The following is a 14,217-nucleotide window of genomic DNA, read 5'->3' on the forward strand; positions in this document are numbered from 1 at the left end:
TGAAAGAAGACATGCCGGGATGATCATCAGCCAGTGTTGCCTGACTGGCTACAGCTGTCAAGATGCCATCAACCGTATTTGCAAGTCTTGTCACAACCACCTGGCAATGGCTGTGGGGGATCTATCTTCACAGGGTCCAGGTCAGCAGAGTCAGATGCAGAGCCTTGCCTTACTGTTAACATGCCATCATAGGCCTGGCACAGATGGTGACAGAATTGGTCAGGTAGAACCCCAGGCTTCAAACATGAGGCTTCTTACTTCTTCATTTTTAGCTATCACTTATTAATTCCCTGTTCTTTTAGTGTTGGCAACAATGGGTTGAGACGCCTTTTGAGCTTTTTTAAAGTTTTCAGAACTTTCTTCCTCCTTTATGACATTCCACTTTAATTGTTCTCTTCCCTTTTCAATTTCACATGCATGCAGTTTTCCTCTCCTACTACTTGTGTCATTCCTAGACCCATCTGAGTTTGCACCTAGGGCTTAGACTGGAGAACTGTGTGCTATTTGCACTTGAGATTCAGACGGGTGTTAAAACGGTGCTAACTGAATTAGAAATTGCTTCTGTGACTCTGGTGGGATTAGCACCAGTAGAGTAAAATTGCCCCATTAACCTCACGTCTATGGACCCTGCTGAATGTAGTGGAACAAAATTAACTGCTTATCTAACATTAGCTTGATCAAGTCTGTGTAGGTCAGCTGGGAAGTTGATTGGCTGGAGTTCAAGGCACAAAGGTGCTGACAATCAAAAATATGACTTCAGTTTTACCAGTGTAGAGCTGAAGAAAACTTTGGCTCCTTCATGGCAAGATGATATTGAACAGGTAATTGCTCAGTTTGACAACTATCCTACAGTCAAAGATGGTGGCAGGAAGATAGAAATGGGTGTCATCTGCATACGTGTGAAAGCTGACCTACTGTTTATGGATGGCATATAGATGATTATTTAAAAAAAGAGCCATTGAAGTTTACAGCACAGACTGAGGCCATTCAATCCATCTTGTCAGTGTTAGCTCTTTGCTAGAGCAATCCAGGAATAATATACTGTGATGCATACCTTTCCAAATTACAGGAATATATTTTTTGTATCTGTTCTCAGGATGTGGGCAATGTTGATGAGAGCACATTTATTGCCCATCCCTATCCCTAGTTACCTTGAAAAGGTGGTGATGGGCCTTCTCCCTGAAATGCCTGGTGGTGGTGGTGATGATGATATTCCTAGAATGCTGTTAGTTAGATGTGGTGTATCTGGATTTTCAGAAGGCCTTCGATAAGGTCCCACACAAGAGGTTGGTGAACAAAATTAGGGCACATGGAATTGGGGGTAATATACTAGGATGGATTGAGAATTGGTTAACAGATAGAAAACAAAGAATAGGGATAAATGGGTCTTTTTCAGGATGGCAGGCTGTGACTAGTGGGGTACCGCAAGGATCGGTGCTTGGGCCCCAGCTATTCACAATCTATATCAATGATTTGGATGAGGGGACGAAATGTAACATTTCTAAATTTGCTGATGATACAAAGCTAGGTGGCAGTGTCAGATGTGAAGAGGCTTCAAGGGGATCTCGACAGGCTCAGTGAGTGGGCAAGAACATGGCAGATGGAATATAATGTGGATAAATGTGAAGTTATCCACTTTGGTAGAAAAAACAGAAAGGCAGAGTCTTTCCTAAATGGTAAAAGATTGGGGAATGCAGGTACTCAAAGGGACCTGGGTGTCCTTGTACATGAGTTACTGAAAGTGAATGTGCAGGGTGCAGCAAGCCATTAGGAAGGCAAATGGTATGCTGGCCTTCATTACAAGAGGATTTGAGTACAAGAGTAAAGAAGTCTTACTCCAATTATATAGGGCCTTGGTGAGACCACATCTGGAGTACTGAAGGGATAATTACTAGTCCTAGCCGCTTTGGGGCTATCCCGGATCAGGTGTATTTCTCAGACGTTCACTTTCAACTAAAATTTGAGGTAGCCGAATCCTAAAGACGCTTAATTGGGTCTAAAGGTCCGGACTGTCTCTCCCTAAAGGAAAGGAACAACCTGAAAATGTTACCGTCCTCCAGATAGCACTTTTAATAAGTTTTTAGCTAGACTGTAACGTTCCGGATATTATGAGGGTCCGGAAAACTCCCCCAGAATTCTGCAACTCCTAACCAAAGAGTGTACAGAGATTGAGTTTGCGAGTTTTTGATACAGAAGTCTTATGTGAGACATTTCTAAAAATATATAGATTTATTAAAGAACCGACATGTAATTTACAGTTGGTGAGTCAATCGCAACATTAACAGTTCCAAAAAGAGAAAGCTTACAATCTTATTATCAGAGAACCTTACTTTCAAATCTTAACTTCGCAACAGTTTTACAGTTCTTCGTGTTCTACAGGATATCCACCAAAATCAAATACCTTTGATCCCCGAGGTACAAAGTGTTGGAGACTTACAGAGCCGCCTCTGAAACCGAGAATCGCTTTGCCCCTTTAAAGCGAGTCTGTTATCCTATTTGAGAGTTCAATATTTATACCCTTTTCCAGTGGTATTTCCTTTAAGGTTTTCTGCTGATGTAAGCTAATTATCACTAGTCATTTTTCTGCTGACCCCTGCAATTCTTAGTTACCTCAGCTGGTAGCATTACAGAATCATGTCTCCTCTCTAGGTGTTCTAAGTTTACCATAAACGGTGTGACAGCAGGTGTGTTTTTTACTTGATGTCATTTTTACGAAGGCAGATGTTTCTTACTTTTATGTGCTTCTTTACGAAGTGTAAATTAGAACACCTTATCCAGGGTGAACCATGTTTCATTCCGAAAGGTTCAGCCTGCCGGAGCCTTTAACCTTCTGTTTCAATAAGGTTATTGATTCAGTGTCAGCAACTATCTTATCTCAATAGCCAGAATGCTTTCATAGCCATTTCATAGTTAGGTTTCTAGATTTCCAAACCCAGTTTGTCATGTTTTAATAAGACCAGAATTCTTTGAAAAGATAGTGTATTTTTCTGAATAGGTTATATGGCTTATTCCTTCACAGTACTGTGTACAATTTTGGTATCCTTACCCAAGGAAGGATATACTTGCCATAGAGGGAGCACAACGAAGGTTCACGAGATTGATTCCTGGGATGGCGAAGCTGTCGTATGAGAAGAGATTGAGTAAACTAGGCCTGTATTCTCTTGAATTCAGAAGAATGAGAGGGGATCTCATTGAAGCATACAAAATTATTACAGGGCTTGATAGGGTGGCTGCTGGGAGAATGTTTCCCTTGGCTGGGGAGTCTAGAATCAGGGGCCACAGCCTCAGGATAAAGGGTAGGCCATTCAGGTCTGAGATGAGAAGAAATTTCTTCACACAGAGGGTGGTGAATCTTTGAAATTCTCTACCCCAGAGGGCTGTGGAGGCTCAGTCATTGGGTATATTCACAACAGAAGTCGATAGATTTCTGACTAGTAAAGGCATCAAAGGATATGGTGATAGGGCCGGTGAATGGAGTTGAGGCAGAAGATCCGCCATGATCTCATTGAATGGCGGAACAGGTTCGAAAGGCCGAATGGCCTACTCCTCCTATTTCTTATGTTTTTAGGTAGGGATTCCAGGATATTGACCCAGCGACGATGAAAGAACAGCAACCTATGTTCAAGTCAGGATGGTGTGTGACTTGGAACTTGGATATGACCGTGTTCCCACATTATTACTGCTCTTGACCTTCTCTGTGGTAGAGGTCACAGAGGAGGGAGGTGTTGGTGAAATACACCCTGTAGATCACACATACTGCAGCCACAGTGTGTAGGTGATGGGCAGGGTGGATATTAAGTCTGGTGACAGAGGTGTCAATCAAGCAAACTGCTCTGTCCAGGATGGTATTGAGCTTCTTGAGCGTTATTGCGACTGCACCCATCCAGGCAAGTGGATAGTATTCCATCACACTTCTGACTTGAGGCTTGTAAATGATGGATGGGCTTTGAGGGGTCAGGCAGTGATTCTTTGCATCTCGTACTGGAAGAGAAACCCTGCAGCATGTGATTTTAAACTATTTGGGACAATGTACTGGCTGTATTTGGACAGGTAGGAATGAAGCCCCAGGAAAGCGAAGTACCATAAAGATGCATTGTGGAGGAGAGGCAGTAAAGGAAATGTGAGTGGTTAATGGTGTTAAAGGTAGCAGAGATGTTACAGAAGAATGAGGAGCCACTATCACAGTAACACAGGAAGTTGGTAACTTTGACCAGAGTATTGTAGGTGGGTTGGTTGGAAACCAGATTCGAGAGTGTAATGTCTGACATTGGTGATAGGTACTCGATTGCCTTGGCCTGAGCACATGGTATTTGATAGTGCTGTTATCGTTGTATTGTGTCTGACATTGGATATAGGTATTCGATTGCTTTTGCCTGGGAGAGTGTGTTTGGATCAGCCATTAAAAGCAACATGAACTGAGCTCTGCATACGGCCTCTGGATTATCTTTGCAAACGCAACAGAGAGACTTGTAAAGGCAGTGGTGGGAGAGGTAGTCGCACAGTTGAGGTAATGGTGATGCATTCCAGGTCCTTGAAAAGTTGAAGATAGGACAATAGTCTTGCACCAAAAGCTATGTTTATAGCCATCTGGTTTCCTATCCAATTACTATATCTGTACTGTAGATGGTTGCTCATTTTTTGAGTTTCTCTATTAACTTGTGTTCTCTAGGATCCGGTCCTCTAGTCTACTTTGTTCCTCTTTCATACTAATGACCTCCTACCCTCACCATCTAACATTATCCACTCCTTTGCTGATGATTACAAATTACATTCATTAACTTCTTTCAGATTGTACACCTATATTGTTCACACCCTATAGTCCTCTTGCAATGCATTAGCTGAATCACTACATCTTGATCTTCTCCAATGGAGCAGTGAAAATCTTGTTTCTTTCTGTTGAAGGTGACCCTAACATCAAGTCTGTTACCTACTTCTGCTATATAGTTGATTTGCATGTTGAGAAGGAACAAATGAAGGATGTTTAATTACCTTTGAATGTAGTTAATTCAATACATATAACGCTTCCTTCTTCCTACGCCTCCCTCCTTGCCTCTCCCCTGGAATGCCAGGAGCTTTCTTGTTTAACCTTTTGGGTGTACAATTATCTTTGTATTAACATATTCTCTTGTGTTGCCACCTTCATCAAAGAACGAAGGTGTGAATCGAGAATGAAACCTTGTTTACAGTATGAGCTGCAGTAGCTCATGTAATAATCTTAAAGCTTTTAGCTTGGGTGGAGAGCAACAACAAATTGACCTACCAGTGCGTTTGTTACCTGTGCTTTTACACTGCCACGTGGTTCCAGACACTGCCTGTTAGAGGCCAATTCAGCAATCATATATCAGTACAAGTATTGGTATCACAATTCATCAGCATTATGATAAGTGGCTGCTGACGATGCAAAATTCATTTTCTGCTGTATGGGGTTAAGAAAGGGGGAAAAAAATGAAGGCCTGTATTTTCCGATGCCTACGGGTGTGTATGAGCTGTGTACACACCCGAAGGGACATTGGAAATGTCGGTTTCAGGCATGCGAAGCACATGCGCTGAAAACCGGCATTTCCGATCTGTCAAGAATCCACTTGACAGATTGCACGCCTGCCCTGGAGAAGGGCCTCTGCGGGTGGAGAGTTCCACTTTCTGCAGAACCTCCGCCCGCTGAAAACACTTAAAAATCTTACGCCTGGTAAAAGCATACCAGCATACGAGTTTAAAAAAGTTTAAAAAAAAAAATGTTCGCTCATTTATAATTTAAAAATACTTTTAAAAAAGGTACGTTTATTTTTAGCCCCATAAAAAACTTTAATTATTTTTTTCAAAAAATTCAATTTTTGTTTAAAATATTTAATTTAATGTAATTTTAACTCATTCTAAAACATGATGGGTTTTTTGTATTTAAACGTATTTAATGTTTGTCTTTTTAGGGTGATCTCCATTCATACTTTTGACAGGTCTATCTGTCAAAAGTATGAAGGGAGATTACCTTCTCCCATTGGCTTGCCTGGCCCACGTGATCCCAGGGATGCTTGCGAACCACATGCGCCCCTGGGATACGTGGGCCCTGCGCATTTCGCCTGTGGAGAGGCCCAGGAGCTGAAGTGCCCGGACCTCGGGAGCCCTCAGGTAAGTGCGTAGATTTTTTTCCGATAGGAGGCCTCCGCACGCAGGAAGCCTCCTATCGGAAATTACTGGCCAATCTGTTAAACATTTCATTTGTCCAGCAGTTTTCTATATACACCACCAATCTAATAACACATCTGCCGAAATATTGTCAAATACCAATAACAGTAGCTCCAGAAATGTGTAGCAGGTGGGCTTGGGAACTTCCAGCACCGTATGTCAGCATACTCACATTACAACTTAACTCGCTGAACTGCCTCGGCACGTGAAAAAAAGCCTCGAGAAGGAGCCAGTTGATCCAGCAGCAAAACACAAGACCAATAAAAATCCTAGGCCTGTTCTGTTCAAGTCTATGAAAGTAAGATGATTTATTTTGGACAGTGCTGTAATCAATTTATAATGGTGAGAGTACCAATTGTCAATATGATTTGAGTGGGCAACAGTTCCTTTCTTTCCTTGTGACTGTTTACGATACTGAGGGTCTACAATTGTTAAAGAAGCCTTCTTAACGTTATGAGGAAGTCAACCCTAAATTTTGAATGGAAAGATGAGTGAGAATTTTTACCAAATGGTGGTACGGCCCTCATCTGTGCTCAAGTCCAAGGGACGCAGACTTAAACGGATATGGCAGACAACTGGTTTAGCCATTCACTGCCAGATGTAGCTGGACCACAGAATGCTATCGGGCCCTGCTTTCCTCTGCCAAAACTGCTCACTATTCCAGGATCATCCTGGAATGCAAAGATAACCCCCGGCTTCTTTTCACTACTGCAAACCCTCTTAAACCCCCTCTCCTGCCTCCTCCACGCTCACCTCCAACAAGTGTGAGAAGCTCATGGACTTCTTTGTCAATAAGATTGAGACCATACGATCAGCTGCCTCTGCCACTTCCCTTCCTTCCCCTAGCCCACCGGGCTAAACTTCCTTTAAGGTTCCCCCGCTGAACTTACATCTTTCTCTAGGTTCTCTCCTATCTCCCCTCATGTCCCCTCCAAACTCATCTTGTCGATGAGACCCAGCTCTTATTTCTCATCCGCCCCTCTGCGACATAATCCGAAAACACAGCACCAGTTGCCACATGTATGCTGATGACTCCCAGCTCGACCTCACCACCTCTCTCAACCCCTCCACTGTCTCTAAATTCATCCAACTAAATATTGGGAAGACCGAAGCCATTGTCTTTGGTCCCCACCACAAACTCTGTTCCCTAGCCACCGATTCTATCCCTCTCCCTGACAACTGTCTGAGGTTGAACCAGACTGTTTGCAACCTTTGTGTCATATTTGACCCCAAGATGAGCTTCCGATCACATATCTGCGCCATCACTAAGACATCCTATTTCCACCTCCGTTACATCGTCTGACTCTGCCCCTGCCTCAGCTCATCCGCTGCTGAAACCCTCATCCATGCCTTTGTTACCGCTAGACTTGACTATTCCAACACACTCCTGGCTGGCCTCCCACGCTCTACCCTACGTAAACTTGAAGTAATCCAAAACTCTGCTGCCCGTGTCCGAACTCGCACCAAGTCCCGTTCACTCATCACACCTGTGCTCGCTTAGGTGACTCGGTGTCAAATTTTGTTTGATAACGCTCATGTGAAGCACCTTGGGATGTTTTACTATGTTAAAGGCACAATATAAATACATGATGTTGTGGGTTCTGCCTTATTTGCTGCGGTTCAATTTGTATATCAAGAAGCTCGACTCCATCCAGGACAAAGCAGCCCACTTGATTGGCACCGTATCGACCAGCCTTAAACATTCACTCCCTCCACCACCGACGTACCGTGGCTGCAGTGTGTACCATCTACAAGATGCACTGCAGCAATTCGCCAAGGCTTCTTCGGCAGCACCTACCAAACCCGCGACCTCTACCACCTAGAAGGACAAGGGCAACAGGCGCTTGGGAACACCACCACTTCCAAGTTACCCTCTCAAGTCACACACCATCCTGACTTGGAAGTATATCGCCATTCCTTCATCGTCGCTGGGTCAAAATCCTGGAACTCCCTCCCTAACAGCACTGTGGGTGTACCTTCACCACACGAACTGCAGCGGTTCAAGAAGGCAGCTCAAGGGCAGTTCGGGATGGGCAATAAATGCTGGCCTTGCAAGCAACGCCCACATCCCATGAATGAATTTTTAAAAATATGCCAACCGTTTAGCACCAATTAATTAACCAAATGAATAATTATTCCATTAACCTAATACTTCATGCAGCTAAGCAGCAATGAAATATTTGTGTAAATTATGCTGCTGTTTAATCCATTTCACTGGTGATTTTTTTCAGATACTCCATGTTACATAAAAATTCTTTTTCAGTTTTTTTTTACAAGGTACATAGTTGCTCAATGTTGTGAATACAAGGTAATTGGGGGTTTAATCGTTCCTTTCTTTGATGTATTAAACTGTCTTGTTTTGCAGGTCGCACATTTCCAACACATCCCTATTTTACTACTCAGTTGGGTGCTGGGCAACTCTCTCTATATAATCTCTTGAAAGCCTACTCTCTGCTGGATCAGGAGGTGGGCTATTGCCAAGGCCTTAGCTTTGTAGCAGGAATCTTGCTGCTGCACATGAGTGAAGAAGATGCTTTTCATATGCTAAAGTTTCTCATGTATGATATGGGCTTGAGGAGGCAATATCGACCAGACATGATTATTCTACAGGTACAAATGTTATATTGTAATAATTCCTGATTTGAATTAATATTTTAGTTGTTGAGAGACTGAAAGTTGCTCTGTACCATAATTGACTGTATAGCTGTTGTTTTTCTTAATTTTAATAACTTGGTTAAAGTTGACCATTTTACACTTAATTAGATCTTCAACTTCGCACAAATGGGAAAGGTCAAGGAGGATGAAGAAAGATAATGCACCACAGTCACAGAGAATGTCATTTGTAACTTTGATAAGGGCTGTTTCAGTGCTGTCAGAGGGGCAGGGAATGGATTGGGGAGATCCAAACAGAGAGTTACAGGCGAGATTGGCACGTAGCTGGGAGGCGACAGCACGTTCGAGAACCTTGAGGGTAAACAGTGCAAAATGTTCCTAATGCCGTGTGTGTGTGTAGTGTGGGTGGCGGTGGCTAATGGTGGCCATTCATCCTTAATTAAATTGGGAGGGACGGGGAGAGTTCAGGCCTGTTCATCCAAAGTTTGTACTTGGTATCCGACAGAGTTTGGCTCTGAAATTCTGTGGGTCTAGCAGTCTCTCGCCAGAACTCCAGGGAGAGCCTGGTTGAACCCCTTGAGAAACTGCGGAAAAGGCCTATTTACGGAGAGTTTCCATGGGAGCACTGCTGATCTCCCATCAGAGTTATGGCAGGAGACTGGTGGAACTATTGTGGAATTTCAGGGCCTTTACCTTCACTGTACCTGTCATAGATAGTTACAGAAGCTACTTAGTGTTTATTTTACTGTGTATAATCATTCATTAATGTGCCCTCATTCTGGATTTACAGATACAGATGTACCAGCTTTCACGACTCCTCCATGACTATCACCGAGATCTCTACTGCCACTTTGAGGAGAATGAAATTAGCCCCAGCCTTTATGCTGCCCCGTGGTTTCTCACCGTGTTTGCCTCTCAGTTTCCTTTGGGTTTTGTGGCCAGAGTTTTTGGTAAATGTTACTGTTCATTTTTTATTGTAGCTTACTGTATTAAAAGGCAAAATGCATGGTTGTATGGTACAGTGGGGCTGGTGTAAAGTTATCAATCTTCAATTATCAATAAACTGAGTCCAGTGATTTCATGCAGACTCTTGTTCATCATCATTACATTGGATTAATAGATTTGTAACACCCTTTTTAATTCTTTATTTTCACTCTTTCTAATTGTTTAAAGTAGGAAACCTTAAGTAGAATGTCATAAAATACTACAGCAATTGCTATTCTAATTGCTTTGTTGAGCACATTTTCATGTTTGTTTTGTAGATATGATCTTCCTTCAGGGGTCAGAGGTCATCTTTAAGGTAGCTTTAAGTCTGCTGGGAAGCCACAAGCCACTAATTTTGCAGCACGAGAGTCTGGAATCAATAATTGACTTTATAAAGTGCACTCTACCGAACCTTGGACTAGTGCAGATGGAAAAAACAATTACCCAGGTATATATAACTTAATTACTTGGATGATATAAAATAATTAATTGTTTTATTGTGCATTTCATTTTTCTCTCTCACTCCATCTTTACCCAAAGAGATTGTGCAGTGTACAGTTAAGAGTACCAGTTAGCTGTAGGATCTCCTGGGAGTCAACGGCAGATAATTTCTCGATAAAATGGCTGAGTTCAATTCTGTATAACTTGTAAACTCACAGGATGTCATGCTTGTGGGTTAAAAATATAGGCCTAGAAATTCGGTTGGTAGCGCCAGCGGTTAGCGCCTAAAGAGCCCGAGAATTGGGGCGTAACCCAATGTTGGGGCGGGCGCAATGAAGATAGCGACAACTCCCATATTGACTATACATTTAACGCCTGCGCTAAGTGTTAGCGTGCGCCCGCGTGCGCAAGCAGATCATGACGTCATTTCAGTGTGCAACGCCTTTTAGGCACCCCTGACCGGATATTGGGTGGCGTCCGGAACCTTTACGCCTAGCGCTGTTAGTGACAGTTCGAAGGAACGTTACCAGGCCCTTCTCGGAGTCGGGGGGCGCTATTTAAAGGGGACAGCTCTAGCATAAAAGCTGCAGCCACTTGGCCTGTTCATTGCGATCGTTGCTGGAGAGAGTTGGTGAGCTACTGTGGAGCAGAGTTTTTGGAATTTAGCATTAGAGTACTTGGGACCTTCAAACCTGTCCAGAGCAGTTGGAGCGCTACACCTAACAGCGTTTTGACCAACTGGCATCAGAATGGGAGCTGCTTTGGAGGGCGACGGCCTCATGGCCGAACACTGTGAAGGGGCAGAGAGACAGCGGGAGAGAGGGCCAGGATTGGCCAGAAGGAGGAGGGGCAATGGAGGTCGGCCAATCCGAGGGTATGCTGCGAGGGTCTTTAGGCAGCAGGTGTCATACCTTGACATGTCGGAGGAGCAGTGTGTGCGAAGGCTCCGATTCAGGAGGGACGTTGTTACTGAGCTGTGCCACCTGCTTGCTGAGGATCTGCAGCCGCGTCTACGGTGCAGGACCTCTCTGTCGGTGGCCGTAAAACTGACTGTTTCCCTCAATTTCTATGCCACCGGATCCTTTCAGTCAGCCACTGGGGACATTGTGAATATCTCTCAGTTTGCAGTCCACTGTTGCATCCGGCAAGTTACAGCTGCCCTTTATAGACGAAGGCATCAATTCATCACCTTCCCTCTGACCCTGGAGAAGCAGGCGGAGCGCGCGCAGGGCTTCGCTGCTATTGCGGACTTCCCCATGGTGCAGGGGGCGATTGACTGCACACACGTGGCTTTGAGGGGGCCATTCCAGAATCCTGAGGACTTCCGCAACCGCAAGGGGTTCCACTCCCTCAACGTGCAGCTGGTCTGTGACCACCGCCAAATCATCATGGCAGTCAACGCCCAATTCCCAGGGAGCAGCCACGATGCCTTTATCCTGCAGCAGACCTCAGTTTTTGACCTTTTTGAGGGGCCGGCTCGACCACGAGGCTGGCTTATTGGGGACAAGGGCTATCATCTCTGCCCATGGCTGATGACACCACTCCGTCTGGCCGCCACCCCAGCAGAAGAGCTGTTCAACAGCAGCCATCAGGCGACCAGGAACATTGTAGAGCACACTATTGGTGTGCTCAAACAGCGTTTCCGCTGTCTGGACCATTCGGGGGGAGCCCTGCAGTACTCGCCGGAGCAAGTGGGTCACATCGTCGTCATCTGCTGCATGCTCCACAACTTGGCGATTCGACACACCCAGCCAATTCCAGCTGTCCCTCAACGTCCAGCAGAGCAGGCGGACGAGGAGAAGGAGGAGGAAGAGCAGGCGGAGGAGCATGCGGACGAGGAGGAGGAGGAGGAGGAGGAAGATGGAAGGGCTCCTGAAAGTGGAAGGGCCATCCGTCAGAGGCTCATCAGGACTCGTTTCAAGGCCCCTCTGGCGGAATGATGGGTGTCTTTACTCCTGCGCACTTTGGATCTTTGAAAGCCTCTGAAGGCCAGCATCACTGTAAATAGTCACGTGTACTATAGCACATTAAAACTTTTCTTTATTGTCACAAAAGTCTTTCATTACAGCAAAACAACGTCAAGTCAACAGAAACCATAACTAACAAAATAACAGTTAATTCTTCGGCAAAGCCGCAAAACTAAACAAACCATTTCCAACAATTACAACAGGTGAGGGTGTCCTTGAATTTGGCCAAAGAAACATCTCAGCACCTCCCTCTACTGCTGGCCCCTTGATGGAGAACGACTTCTCTTTCACGGTCGGCCCCTTCCCTCCCTGCTGCTCCTACGTAATTGAACCCCAGTGGCGGGGTCAAGGCTGGGGGACGCCTGCTGACTGTGTGGAAGCGCAGAAGCCCCTGAGGGACGGCCTGGCTGACCTCTGGTCTTGGAGGGTGCGGAGGCTGGCTGCTTGATCTGAGCATGGCTGGAAGCAGTGTGCCCTGCAGGTGGTGGCAGCTGCACTGCAGACGTACTAGCGCTGGCATGTGCAATGGTCACCTGCCGAGAGAGGACACCTGCACCATGGTCGGACGACACACTGGCTCTCTGAGGGGACCGGTTCGGCTCATCCACCACAATCGCATGCTCCACTGATTCCTGGCCTTGTATGGGACTGGATGGGCCTGGGGTGATCCTAGCTGATGCAGATAGGGTGGCTGCAGTGAGAGTTCGCGTTGCCTCAATCTGGGTGTGGACGAGGCCGGCAAGTGACTGCGTGGCAGCAGTGAGGACCTGTGTGGCAGGTGCCAGTGCTTCGGAGAAGCCCTGGACAGTTCTTTCCATTGCTTCGGACAAGGCCGGAGCAGTCCGTTCCAATGCCTCGGACAAGCCCTGGACAGACCTTTCCAGGGATTGTCCGAAGCCCTGAACAGTCCTTTCCATAGTGGCCTCGAAGCCCTGGACAGTCCTCTCCATGGCTGCCCCGAAGTCCAACACACTCTTTGCCAGTGTTTCTATTGACTGAGGCATCCTCCCCACTGCAGCCATCAGCTCAGTGTGCCTGAGCCGGGCCTGGGTGCTCATTTCAGCCAGGCGACGCACCTCCTCTGCACTCTGTGCAGCAGTCATCACTCCCTGCCTTGCCCACCGGGGAGCCGGTGGCCGAACTTGCCTACCCCCCTTGCGTTGCTGCATGCCGCTTGTTCCGGCAACTGGCTCATCATCAGAGCCCACCCCCCCTCCCCTCCAGGGAACTACTATCCCCAGTCTGCAGATGTGTATGCTCCCCTGAGATTGGAACGGATGCTCCGGCTTCCTCCTGATCCTCACCTCCGGAGGTACTGGCACTGGCAGCTTCAGGGCGTTGATCCCGAGTTGGTGATGAATCATCTGAAAGCAGGGAGGTGGAAGAGTGGCTTTAGCAAAAGGACAGGTTGGCGGCAAGGCATGCCAGATTGCGGCAAGGCTCTGACATGGCTGCACACTGAGGAAGCATGCTGGCGGGGGGACCAAGTGGATGGAAACTGCTGAAAAAGGTGAGAGCCTTACCCTCGCTGTCGAGAATGGGGTCGGCAGCTGCAGTGGTAACAGGACCACTCAGACGTCCTCCAAGAATCTGGTGCACTCTCTCCTCGAGATCCGTGAGAGTGACGACTTGTGGAGGCCCGCCACCGGTTCGAAGCTGGTCCTTTCGCATCGCCGCCAGCTTGGACTGCAGGGGAAAGAAGGGGAAGTTGTGTAACATGAGGCCTTGAGAGATCATCTCATGCCCCCCATGGTGCAAGAGCCCTTACATGTGGCCTTGAGTCAAATGTCCATGTGTGTGCCCAGAAAGGGCCATGGGTGCTTGCTGACAGATGGCCATTGGGGCATCATGGCAACAGGGTGCTCGAAGTTAGGTGCAGATGGAGGGAATCAGAAGTTTGCATAAACAACACTCACCCTAACGACCCGAGTGAGGTCGTTGAATTTCTTCCTGCACTGAACAGGGCTCCTGGTCGCCATGCTGCTGGAGTTGACCCTCTGAGAAACATCCCTCCAAGCTCGGCGGTAATCCT

General features: G+C 46.2%; 1 protein-coding gene across 9 annotated transcripts in view; it reads left to right on the forward strand.

Annotated features, from left to right (window-relative positions):
* tbc1d1 (TBC1 (tre-2/USP6, BUB2, cdc16) domain family, member 1) overlaps positions 1-14,217 on the forward strand; it is a 492,368-nt gene that overhangs the window by 408,050 nt on the left and 70,101 nt on the right. For all 9 annotated transcript variants that reach the window (XM_085968553.1, XM_085968539.1, XM_085968523.1 and 6 more), the window contains 3 exons: positions 8,546-8,790; positions 9,584-9,743; positions 10,056-10,225. In XM_085968553.1, coding sequence (XP_085824679.1) covers positions 8,546-8,790; positions 9,584-9,743; positions 10,056-10,225 — 575 coding nt within the window. The remainder of the gene's footprint in view (positions 1-8,545; positions 8,791-9,583; positions 9,744-10,055; positions 10,226-14,217) is intronic.

The sequence above is a fragment of the Somniosus microcephalus genome, chromosome 2 (genome assembly GCF_052327205.1).
Source record: "Somniosus microcephalus isolate GS21.2 chromosome 2, FLI_Smic_1.0, whole genome shotgun sequence".
Taxonomy (NCBI): domain Eukaryota; kingdom Metazoa; phylum Chordata; class Chondrichthyes; order Squaliformes; family Somniosidae; genus Somniosus; species Somniosus microcephalus.